Source organism: Dinoponera quadriceps, unplaced genomic scaffold, assembly GCF_001313825.1.
Source record: "Dinoponera quadriceps isolate SergipeBrazil2010 unplaced genomic scaffold, ASM131382v1 scaffold3214, whole genome shotgun sequence".
Classification (NCBI taxonomy): Eukaryota; Metazoa; Arthropoda; class Insecta; order Hymenoptera; family Formicidae; genus Dinoponera; species Dinoponera quadriceps.
The window spans coordinates 5,538-17,589 of record NW_014557442.1 but is presented as its reverse complement, the minus strand read 5'-3'; the positions used below and the strand labels follow the sequence as shown (position 1 = coordinate 17,589).

The window sequence follows — 12,052 nt, the reverse complement described above, 5'->3', positions numbered from 1 at the left end:
CTATATAAAGTAAAACTGTTCTGTGATAAGGGTAATAATAATAATAGTGGTTGTGATAGTGATAATCATAGTATCATCAGTAAATAATCATCTATAATAGCTGTAAAATATGCAGTAAGATATAAATTGTAAGCAAATTAATTAATGGGATTCTCACAATTTAAGAATAATCAACTGTAGTTGGTCAATTAGCTTATTGCTTATATCTTACTATGTACGTATTTACGGTTATTGTAGACCGCCTTTAATAGTTATAGTGTTTACAAATAGTAAATAGTGATGGTTGTGGTAGTAACAGTGCTGATCTTGTTAGTGATAATGACAATATCAGTCGTGTGTTAGTACAGTAATTGTAATAGAGTAATATAAGTAGAATTAGCAATGTATTAGTATAAGGTTGGATCTTGAATGATCTTGATGTAGTAAACCTTTAGTCTAGATCTATAATAAATATAGTAAGCCTTTAAACTTTTATTCTAAGCACTAAATTGTAAATTCTAGCAATGTTCCCAATGCTATCAGATAACAGTGTCAAATTTTAAGTGTTATTGTAACTTTTGGCAGCACACGAAACACCTTTTATCAGAAGTTAAGTTGTATTTTATCACATACAGCAGAAAGCTTGCTACATTTACATCTATTGTAGATATGAACACGGCCTTCTGCTCTAAACACTAAATTGTAATGAAATTTTTTACTCCTATTTTTGACTGCACAAAAAATACCTTTTGTCAGAAATTACATTTTATTATTTGGAGCAAAACTACACCTGTTGTGGCTTACTACACCTGTTATGGATCCAAACAAAAAAAGGTATAGTAGCAATGATACTGGACACAGTTCTATAGAACACTCACGGCGAGAGGGAGAGACAGTGGCGACGGTGACAGCAATGACTGTTATCTCCCGCCCTGGGCATCTCGCTGTGCGATTCTCTCATTCCTCGTTCGGTGTCGCGACTTCCGACTTGGCTTTTACATAGCCGTCCGGGGTTTGTCATTTCGCAAACCACCTTACCTTGACTCAAAAGAAAGCCGGTTAAGTTATCGCGACACCTGAAACAATCACTTCGTTCTCATCTTCTCGAAATCTTTCGACAGTCAGTTCATTCCTTGTGCTCTCGTCAATCCTACACTCCGATTTTTCGGAGACAATTATTGGATCTCATGGAAAACCTCGTATCCCTCTTGCGAAAATGCACGTAAAACGAAGAATCACATAGTAGAACTAGCCGTTTCTTCGCCGTGGACCGAGAGAATTTCACGAAGTTTTCTTATCATTAACAATAATAAGAGAGAAAGAGAGAGAGAGGATGAAAGAAGTGAGAAAGAGAGAGAGAGGGAGGAAGAGTACGAGAGAGGGGGGGGGAGAGAGAGAGAGGAGTGATACCGGAGAAGACACAGTGCCAAACCGTACATATAATTCGTATGACGAGCGGTCACTGGCGGTACCGAAAGCTTCGAGCTCAGCCCGCGGCTACGACACGACACGGCATCGTCCCGATAGGGTGTTGTATCGCGCACAACGTCGAAACACCGACACACCTACTACCAGGGTTCGTTCCTACCGCCCTAGTCTCGTCTACGCTACACCATTTCCGACACCGGCGGCCATCTTGTGTCGTGACGTCAGTCACTGTCGCCGAAGGCGCGCCCGACTCCACCCGAAGGCTGCCATCACGGCATGCGACATGCTCAGTTTCACTATTGAGAATGAGCGTACCGCAACAGTCAAGATCGATCGTAATATCCTCTTCGCATTTCAAATCAGCCGTGAGAGAATTACCAGATTACCAGAAATCACTGGAAATTATTAGATCACTAGAAATAATTACTGGAAATGAAAGTCTATTCCTTTTTACTAGCACATTCGATTTGTCGCTTCGATTCGAGCTAAAATTGGACGATACAGTATCGATATATAAGGAAATAAGGATTTCTTTTAGCTAAATATAAATATTCCCCGCAATTTGTAGAGGAAAATCTTATTTTTCTGGGGGAAAACCCTATTTCCCTATGTATCGATACTATAGGTCTGTTTTTTTTCGCTACACTAAAATTGCACTAGAACTGCACTGAACTGAACCGCACTGAGAAAGACTAGTACAAAATAGTTCAGTTCAGTGCAAAAGTGCAATGAAGAGGTCTGTTCGTTTTCGCTGCACCGCTGAAACGCCAGAGTGTAGTAAACAACATGGAGCATTATTTGATTCTTGTGACGAAGAGGATTGTTGTAATACAACCACTATTACAACCCATTGTAGATGAAAACGATGAATGTAATATACAACTAAATATAGCAAATTTATTAATAATTTATTATATTATATACCTTACCGATCATAAATTTAAATAAATGACTAAATATAAATAATTCACTTTTTTGCGCATTCCTCATAATTATAGATGTGACAGGAAAAGTAATAACTAAATAAAACCGATAATTAAAGTAAAAACATGATTATAATAAAAACATTAAACATGAATTTAACATTCATAACTTATCAGTTTGTGTTCTAAGAACTTCAGCTATAGAAAGTTTAATTGTATATTTTTTTCTGTTTCAACATCATGTAGATTTAATTCTACACAATCTTCCATTTTGATGTTAGCTTATTTTTAATACTAAATTTATACCTTAAATTTAACGTAACATTATACACAACCATATTTTCGCCATATTGCTATCAGCAATGTTCACGGAGCTTCAAGAACGCCAACGTTATCAACACATCACCTCGGAAACAGCAGCGTTCGTAGCGTGAACTTATGACGTCAAACAGTACCATTAATGACGTCATGATAGTGTTGGTGGCATTACTAACATAGCTCCTCGAACAACAATAGCGCTACGTAGCGCTAATAGCGAGCTCCCCGAACGCATCCCTAATGGATATTTACGATTATCCGCATGTTCGCCATCGGATGAACAGCGACTGCGCCACAGCATCACGAGATGCTGGATAATCAATACATGTGTATATCGTTCCTCTCACTTTAGACTAAAAAATAACATTAAAGAGCGTACTTTTCCGATCAGCATCATGAAGACCGTGACGCACAACTGTACGCCAGGTAACGCCGGTAAGTTTAGTTTTTCCGGGATTTTCGGTAAGGAATGAAAGTTTATCTGATTTTGATGAATGACTTTCAATATTATTTCACGTTAAGCTAGTATTATTTGCGATGATCAATGGAAACGCAATGGTCAGTGTAAGAACCTTTTCTCTGTATATAAATAATATTGAAAATTCGCCGAGATAACGCTAATTTAAATCCCCCGTTTTTCATTTTCTGCAGCTTACCTCAATGCTCTCACTCAGTTTGTAAATTTTATTAGATATATAAGGTTCTGCTTCATAAATTGTTTTGAAGATATCATTTCAAAATCTTCTGAGATTTTTTTTAATTCAATAGTGCTACCATCCAGTTGTTTAAGTCACTTTTACTTCACAAGTTAGTAAGAAGTTCGTTATTGTTCAAAATAGATCACTATAGTTATATTTTTTTCTGAACTACTGTTAAATTTTTAAGATATAGTCATTCTATATATATATATATATTTTTTTTTTTGCCGTCTCTCTTAATAAAACTGCTCCAAAAGCATATTTCTATTATTCATGCTCTTGATCTTTCTTTGTTATGAACTTTCAAACCATATTATGAAAAGAATTCGCTATATGTTTAGTTATCCAAAGATAAATCTAGGAAAATAAGATTAAGTGTTACTTTTTTGCTTAAATGGTTTTAGTTATTATCAAATTATTTGACAGAAAATGTTACTTTTAGTCATCATCTTTATGCCTAAGATGAGTCGCTTTTTGTCATCCTTTCTACTAAGAAGCAGTCACTATTTCACTTTTTTTAATTCCGGTGAGACTAAATGACAGTGTTGAATTAAGTTTCCAATTAACTATATACATTTGCTTAATATCAAGGAGTTTGTATCATTGCTTTATATTCTATATATAATACCATTACTTGTGAACGTTGTAGATTTATTTGGTGAAGATTCTATCGAAGAGATAGCTGAATCAGTAGATGAGCTGCGGGAAAAACTCGCAAATATGAAAAAACTTATGGAAGAGCGAAAAGGTACGACACTGGGTGAAATTAGTGCCCGAAAGAGAAAAGAGACTTCTCACATAATAGATGGCAATTTTTTATCCTGGATCTTTGGATCCACCCTTATAGTAATCTTAAGTGTAAGCTTCTATGCTTTCTACAATCTTTTTCTCGCAGTATTGAAGAAATTTCCATCTCACCATACAGAATTATAAGAAAGAGGTATGTGATAATTGATCATTTGTATTTTTTATGGAATTACAACCATAAAAATCCCGGACAACATGCATGTTTAAAAGATGTAAGAGACGTCTTTTTAAGGACGCTTTTAGGATGTTCTTTTTAAGATATCATTGGGACTTTATTAAAAAGACGTCTTGAAGATATCTTGGAGACGTCTTTGAGACCTTTCAAAAAGATATTTCAAAATTATCTCTTATAAATGTTTTCAAAACACAACACACACATATACATATATATATATTTTTTTCTTATTTTGGGTGTGGGGTATATAATATCTCATATAGCACATAATAAACTTCTAATATTATTAAAATTAATTCAATTAGTTTAATTATTAGTCAAATTATTCGTAATATCACAAAACAATACATTATCTCTGAAATATTTTACTTTAATGCAATATATAATATACCAAGTAGCAAATGACGTCAAATGATGTCAAATTAGGTTTTAATAACATCTTAATTATGCACCCAACGTCAATAAGACGTCATTAAAGTGCCATTTGACATTCCCTTGCTGCTTATGGTATATTGCAACAAAATAATTGTAATATGTTACTTATATATATAAACTTGTAACATATTAGTGATATTTCTGTAATATTTCACACAATACTTACATATTTCGAATGTATTGCAATATTACTGCAATATTATATGCTATGTTGGATACTATATCTGTATTACCGATTGTAATATTTGTAAGTAACATGATTAATCCGAATGTGATACAATTTATATTTTACAGAACAATTTCTAAAGTTCCAAGCATGACAGTTGCCAGGCCAAAGTAATCAATGTAATTTTTGTCAAGTTTTTCTTTTTTCACCTAATATTGTATTTAATATTATATGAAGTTATCGCGATTTCTCGTTATACAGAACAGGCATGTCCAAGTTTGGCTTCGGAACTGCGACGCTTCCTCCCCTCTCTATCTTCTCGCAGAATGAGATGGAGAAGGAATGAGATAAACAAATACTGAGGTGACTCCATAGAGATCATCAGCGTTTGAGAATGGGGTAAAAGGGTCCTTGGAAGTTGGACATACCATTATGCAGAGTGTTCCGCGAATAAGCCGACGAACTTCGCCAGCATATTTGGGAGGTCATTCTGAACAAAAAATGTTATATAAACAATCATCAATTCAGCTTCGTTATCGAGATCACCAAAATTCTGATACGTTTAGCTGTCGCATTAAAGATTACATTCCCGTTCTGGCTGAGGTGAGCTTTCGTCTCTGTGGTATTTGTGTTTTTTAATGATAAGAGTAAATATTAATCTGGCTGTTGATGTCCTCGTACAATCCTTACAGAAAAGTATTACTGACAATCACTGGAGAAAATATTAGTGATTAATTGCTGGTTAGTACTTAAGTGAAATTTGGCGAATTACTGCAGGAATTAATGATTGCAATTACAGAATATCGTTTGCAGCAAAATTATGTTGATGCAAATGAGATGAAGCAAACTAATGTTAGATCATTTTATCTGAAAGATAGTACCGCTCTAATTTTTGCATTTTCTCATCTTGCAATGCGTACCTTTGTGATTTCGATCTTGAAGTGACTACTTATCCATATTCTAACCATGGTCAACGTTGCTTTACCTCAATGATCAAACGGGAACTTTTAATGTTAATGTGCTCTGATGATATCTTGAAAGACTATGCTTATAATATATTCTTATATCGTTCACAGAAAATATTTGTAAAGGTATAATGCTAGAAAATGTTGGAAACGATGCAAGAATAATTGCTATGCCACGGAAATTAATATAATGTATATTTGTGAATTAGTGATGTTATTATTGTTTTTGGATTTTTAATTACAGATTATAGTGAATTTTAAAGTAAACAAGTTACTCTGGAAAACATAAGTTCCGAAACAATTCATAATAATAATGAGAAAATTATATACATTTTTTCCGGTATCAAAAATTTTTAATTATTTTTGTTAAACATGCAGAGATATTACTTCTAGAATGCATTTATAACATTCGAAATATAAATGAAACATCGTGGATAAACTCACAGTATATCCTGAAAATGTACGAAAAACGATATATCATAATACCAAATATGTGAAAAATATTATAGTTACAAATTCTAATATTAATAAAAGTTGATAATAAGCGTCAATGAAGTTGCTGTTAATATTAGTAATGATCTTGCATGGATGCGGTCAATGGAAGCACGTCTACTTGCGTGCATAGAGACACGAGGTGCTCATTTTGAACAATACGTGTAAATATTAGTACAATATGTCAGTGTTAAATGCAATTTCACACAAATTTCAAATAAATAATTAAGCAAAAGTATTAGACTTTAGCTAACTGGTTAAGAAAACTAAAAGACCTAGCCGCATGATGTCCTTGCTCCAGAAACGAAACGATTTCTTACTGGCGAAGAATTGGTCGAAGTGAATTTTGAGGGTTTCCAAAAACCCGAGTTTTTTGTCCCGAAGAAAATTTCTCAAAGAAAGAAATAAATAATAGTCAAATGGAACGAGAATAGGGAGAATACGGAGGTTTAACGTCCCATTCGAAGTCCAATAGCTTCCTACGGTTGAACGTGAAGTGAAATCTAAGGCGTTATCATGATGAAAGACAACTCCACGCCTGTTGGCCAGTTCAGGGCTGCGATGGCAGCCTTCATCTAGGTTGAACTTCGCTGCATTGACGGTCTCGTTTGGCTGAAGGCCTTCATTCGAAGAGTTTCATCAACTTCCTCCTGACCGGCCAGAGCGAGCTTGGTCTTCCACGTTGAAATCGCTTCGAACCTTCGATACTCCCACTTCCGAACTATCTAGTGGGTGATGCAGGCATTTCCATACACAAAGGATATCTCATTCATGGTCTACGAAGCCGTAAAACTACGCTGAAAGCGATACAGTATCATATGGCGAAAGTGGATTGATTCTCCATCCTTTCCACCTGATTTCTGCCGAAATGATTGGAAAGGCCTGCGGAGGTTCCTTTGGCGGACTCACAGATCTGGGAGGATTTGTTGACAAACGCAAAATCGTCCGGAATACCCTCGTTTTCACTGATTACCATAACAACATGGAGAGATTTGAAATGAACTCTCCAAACAACGTAATATTTGTTTTCAACTCAACGATTTGTCTTCAATTCAACTTCAAATTTTCTCAAGAAGACAGTGAACTTTTCGAATAGTCGTATTCAACCAGAATTGTAATTGATGTAATTTTAGGTTTAAGAAGAATCTTATGAACAATGAATCTTTCTGTAATTATTAATTTATTGGATGTATCGAAGAACGTAAAAATCGATAAGTCAATAACTAGTAATAGGAGGAGTAAATGTTCTTTGTCTTCACTTATTAACATTTTTAACTTGTCTTACTATTTCCGCTTAGTCTCCTAATAACTCATAGTGAGAAAACAAGATCAAGGAATTTCTCACTATAGATTAGATTATAAGTGTAGTTATTGAGGACAATTAACGGATACAATTTTTAAAATCAATTTTCATCAAAGATTTTAAATTGTAATGTTGGAAGATTTCCCCAACGAGAAATGAACATCGAACAAACATCGTTGATTTCACGTCGATTCGATGTAACTTCGATTGTTTCCGAGACGTCGATTTGATGGTTCATTTCTCGCTGGTGGTTAATAGTAGATTAAGTTGTCGAGATTCCACATAATATATAATTTGTAAGATCCCCAATATAGAACATAAATAGTAAAAATAAAGAAATTGGGAACCTCTTCTATACGTTATATATGGGAGAATTATTCCTTTATTCGTATGTTAATATTCTTGGGCACAATTATCATGACGCTCAGGAAAGCAAGATTTTTCTCTTCTCTGTTCTTCATTCTCCTCTTTTATAACATAAATTATATTCTATTATCCTCCTATATATATATATATATATATATATATATATATATATATATATATATATATATATGTATGTATATATATATATATATAGAGAGAGAGAGAGAGAGAGAAATACGTCGACTGTGGCGCTTGCAAGTCATATTCGCTATAGCGGTTAACTATCAAAGATACATTAAATATCAAATGAATTTAAGCACGCACGCACGCACGCACGCACGCACACATACACACACATACACACTCTCGCGCACGCGCGCCCGTTCACCCATATATAAGATGAAAATATCATACAAAATAAATAATATAAAGATTATAAAGAGGGGAAATCATGAAGGAGATATTCGATGCTAATAGTTCCGATGTTTCGACAAAGAACACCAAGATATCCTGGCAAACACAAAGCAACAGTAACGTAACATCAGTGTTATAATTTCTCGCTCAGCAATATAAATGCAACATAACACGCATGTTAAATTGCATTTATATTAACTGAATGGAAAATTGCAACATTGATATTATGTCTCACCGTTACTTGGTGTTTGCTGGGATGATAGTCGAATTGTATTGCCTGTTACACCGTATCGTTACGTGTATATTCTTCTCAATCTTCTTACTTACGAAGTAAACAGAATTTAAAAAGAGGAGATAGAACGAAGAGACTGCGTCGCGTGTTACGCCCCACCATATTCGCAATTTACAATTAAATCACAGACGGTACACGTGTAGTACAGTACAGTCCGATATAGTACGACAATGATAAAGAGAGAGATTGTACACGTACAGGCATTAATAAAGTCTCTTTCGTTGGGTATAAATACTTATACTCAACGCATTTTGCACATGATATTGTTTACATATTACAGGATACCGTTTGTCACGTAACATATGAAACTACCGATTGTCCAATCGACGGGCAGACTATTTTCCATTACCCGTGTTCAGAGCGCATAATATATAATCTTAGCGCTTAATGCGTGCACTTGGCACAATTGGTTACTATTTCTTGATATTTAAAAAAGACTATATTAATGCCTATGTATCAGTTGATATTATACTATTTTGTTCTCGATATAACATATGAGAAACACTATATTTTTTTTTCCTTTTCAGTAAGAATATGCGAGTGTACAAACATATACGCGGTCACTGCGGTCGTTTTTTTCGTCCAATTAATCAACTGATTAATCGTTCATTAACTTCGCTTAACTAATTTTTTGTCGATATCCTAGCATACTTTTGTTTCTCCAGGGGCTTAAGAATTATTAGAGTGATGAAACGATCGCTGAAATGTTTTTCTTTACATCGATTTCGCTGTTTTGCTTATTCTGTCGTAGTTTTCTTTTTTTCTATTTTTATCTCTTTTTAGCATTTTGCTTATCACGCATATTTACTATCGCAATTTCGACAACGATATGCCTGATAAAGAAAACAAAGAAACAGGATTTAATTATTGACACATCGTCGAATAACAAGAATTAACAGAGGCGTATTAATAATTATCAGTTGACTACATAGTGTTTTCTTGACGATTTTGGAACAGTATGGTCTCATCAAAAATATATTGTTTCAATACTTCTTTCGGAAGATCATCTAACTCCATGTCAAATTTAAACGGTTCCTCCGCCACAGGCTAAAATTAATACAAATACTAAATACAAATATAAATGTTAAAAATTCGTTATTATAGAGTAACAACCATTATATTTTTCTACATTATTCTAATCTATTATATTTCTCTATTAAATCTGGGTCCAATCTATTATTTCTAATCTATATTTCTTTTTCATTCTCAAACTTACCTCATCGGCAGGATCGTAATATTGCTCCAAATAAGGATGCGCAAGTGCATCTTCCACTATGATGCGTTTATTGGGATTAAATGTCAGCATTTTATCTAAAAGGTCCAAAGCTCTCGGATCAGCATTAGGAAATAGACTTGTCCACGGTACTTTTGGCTTATAAGGCAAAGATTGTAGGTAATTACGTGCCTGAAATGACAATGCTTTAACGTCATTCCGTTACAGACAGAATATAAATCGAAGAACGAAGAGCGAAACAAGCGATTTAAATATATTGTATAGAATGAAACTTAAAACTACTTAAAGGCGTGAGAGTAACCAGTACTTTTTCATTTATAATACATTCGAGATCCTCCGGAGAAGGTGAGCCAAGAACACCGAGAATATGATTTAATTGGTCTAGATAATGCTTGCCGGGGAATATCGCTCGTCTCGAGAGCATTTCCGCTAAGATGCAACCAACCGACCAAATGTCTATGGACTTAGTGTAGCCCTAAATCAAAAGAAATGCATTATAATAGCATGTAAGCAACTTCTCGTTTTCTCAAGTACATAATTCAACAGTGTTTTCATTAGAAGACTCAATACCTTAGAATTAAGCATAATTTCTGGAGCTCTGTACCATCTTGTTGCCACATATTCCGTAAGAAAACCCGCATGATTGTGCTCGGGGTCTGCGACTCTCGCTAAACCAAAGTCGCAGATCTTAAGGTCACAAGTGGTATTCAATAATAAATTACTGGGTTTCAAATCTCTATGTAGCACATTTGCCGAGTGTATGTATTTCAACCCTCGTAATATTTGATACAGAAAGTAACATATGTGATCGTTACTAATAGCCTGAAATAAAAATTTATATTTGGCTATTTGTTGTTGTATCTATACAAGTTCTTTTTTTAGTTATAATATACCAGGTATTTTACGCCTTAACATTATAACTAGGGTTACTTATATAAACATTATATACATATATATATATATATGCGTAAAATTATAAAAATTGTAATAAATGATGGTAAACAAGTTATAATGTATCTTTTAACCGCGCGGATAAATTCGTCGTGTCCGGGATTCGGCAAGTGGGAATTAAAGTAGAGAAGAACTTCGTAATATTTTTTAATGATTGTAACTGATGCTTATTTAATTCAGAAATATATATAAAATTATAAGAATGAACAGTTATAATACGAATGGTTTTTAAAGAAAATAGCTTTTCTTGTGTACTAAGCTTCAATAAAACTAGGCCAAAAATCACTAGATTTTTTAGTTGTTTCTATTGTTTCTATATGGATAATATATACAATGATACAATTTATGATATATTGTAACAATTGTGACAGATTAGTCGAATAATTTAAAAATTAACTCAAATATGACAGTTATAATACATCAAATATAACGACACAATAATGCTACGACACCAAGTACATAAACAAAATTCAATTTCAAGTCGCGTGTGTATCTTTTCTTCAATAAATTTTGTTTAGATCAAATTATGTTATAATAAATAGACATTTTTGCGCAAATAAAAAATAATTCAACAACTTCTTATACGAAGATATCTATAACTTCTTATACGAAGATATCTATAACTATTATACAAGAATAAATGCATTGGAGTCTTATTGGCCATTGAATAATGGCCACGTCATACCGAAATGGCTAAATTACCACATGCATGCATATTTCATAAGGTTAGAATTTGCATATTCAATATTTAAATAAGCATATATATTTTTTACCTGAGTCTTCAATAATTTGTAGAGATCAGTTTCCATTAAACATTGAACGATATATACGTCTTTCATTTGCTCTATAGTAGGCGCTCTTAGTATATCCCTTATATCTATTATCTGTTATAAGATAGTACAATATTAATAATGAAAAAAGAATCCTTAAAAGAATACATTCATGTATTGACTTACATTCTCGTGTTTAAACCTCGTAAGAATTTTTATTTCTCTTAAAGTTCTCTGGCTATATGTTTGATGTTCGAACGGAGAAATTTTTTTAATAGCTACTTTTGTTTTGGTTACATTATCATAGGCAGACCTGTAAGAGAAATAAAAATTCTT

General features: G+C 33.6%; 3 protein-coding genes across 23 annotated transcripts in view; 1 reads left to right on the top strand and 2 right to left on the bottom strand.

Annotated features, from left to right (window-relative positions):
- LOC106749092 (liprin-alpha-1) overlaps positions 1–1,663 on the bottom strand; it is a 48,803-nt gene extending 47,140 nt beyond the window's left edge. For 12 of the 19 annotated variants that reach the window (XM_014628192.1, XM_014628196.1, XM_014628198.1 and 9 more), the window contains exon 1: positions 858–1,662. The gene's annotated coding sequence lies outside the window, so the exon portion shown is untranslated. Of the gene's footprint in view, positions 1–857 lie in introns of all 19 variants that reach the window. The other 7 variants (XM_014628187.1, XM_014628191.1, XM_014628188.1 and 4 more) reach the window with 6 other exon arrangements.
- A 1,249-nt stretch (positions 1,664–2,912) lies between these two features.
- Positions 2,913–8,051, top strand: LOC106749091. Of its 2 annotated transcripts, XM_014628183.1 has the most exons (5): positions 2,913–3,083; positions 3,789–3,872; positions 3,996–4,286; positions 5,058–5,108; positions 5,191–8,051. In XM_014628183.1, exons 1-3 carry the CDS (start codon positions 3,044–3,046, stop codon positions 4,277–4,279), a joined length of 408 nt encoding a protein of 135 aa, XP_014483669.1. In that variant the 5' UTR covers positions 2,913–3,043; the 3' UTR covers positions 4,280–4,286; positions 5,058–5,108; positions 5,191–8,051. The 2 variants fall into 2 exon arrangements, with proteins under 2 accessions (XP_014483669.1, XP_014483671.1); XM_014628185.1 differs by lacking the exon at positions 3,789–3,872.
- Positions 8,052–9,281: 1,230 nt separating this feature from the next.
- The window catches only part of LOC106749090 (mitogen-activated protein kinase 1), a 6,201-nt gene continuing 3,430 nt past the window's right edge, over positions 9,282–12,052 (bottom strand). For both annotated transcript variants that reach the window (XM_014628181.1, XM_014628182.1), the window contains exons 2-7: positions 11,903–12,029; positions 11,720–11,830; positions 10,566–10,817; positions 10,303–10,470; positions 9,978–10,166; positions 9,282–9,808 (exon numbers count right to left, since the gene is read on the bottom strand). In XM_014628181.1, the coding sequence (XP_014483667.1) occupies positions 9,686–9,808; positions 9,978–10,166; positions 10,303–10,470; positions 10,566–10,817; positions 11,720–11,830; positions 11,903–12,029 (970 nt within the window). In that variant the 3' untranslated portion in view covers positions 9,282–9,685. The remainder of the gene's footprint in view (positions 9,809–9,977; positions 10,167–10,302; positions 10,471–10,565; positions 10,818–11,719; positions 11,831–11,902; positions 12,030–12,052) is intronic.

Bases quoted from the DNA above. Each gene is read 5' to 3' on its own strand.
- LOC106749091 (XM_014628183.1), top strand. From the start codon at position 3,044: ATGAAGACCGTGACGCACAACTGTACGCCAGGTAACGCCG. The intron at 3,084-3,788 runs GTAAGTTTAGTT...TGTTACTTTTAG, and splicing joins CTGTACGCCAGGTAACGCCG to TCATCATCTTTATGCCTAAG. The intron at 3,873-3,995 runs GTGAGACTAAAT...TGAACGTTGTAG, and splicing joins TTTCACTTTTTTTAATTCCG to ATTTATTTGGTGAAGATTCT.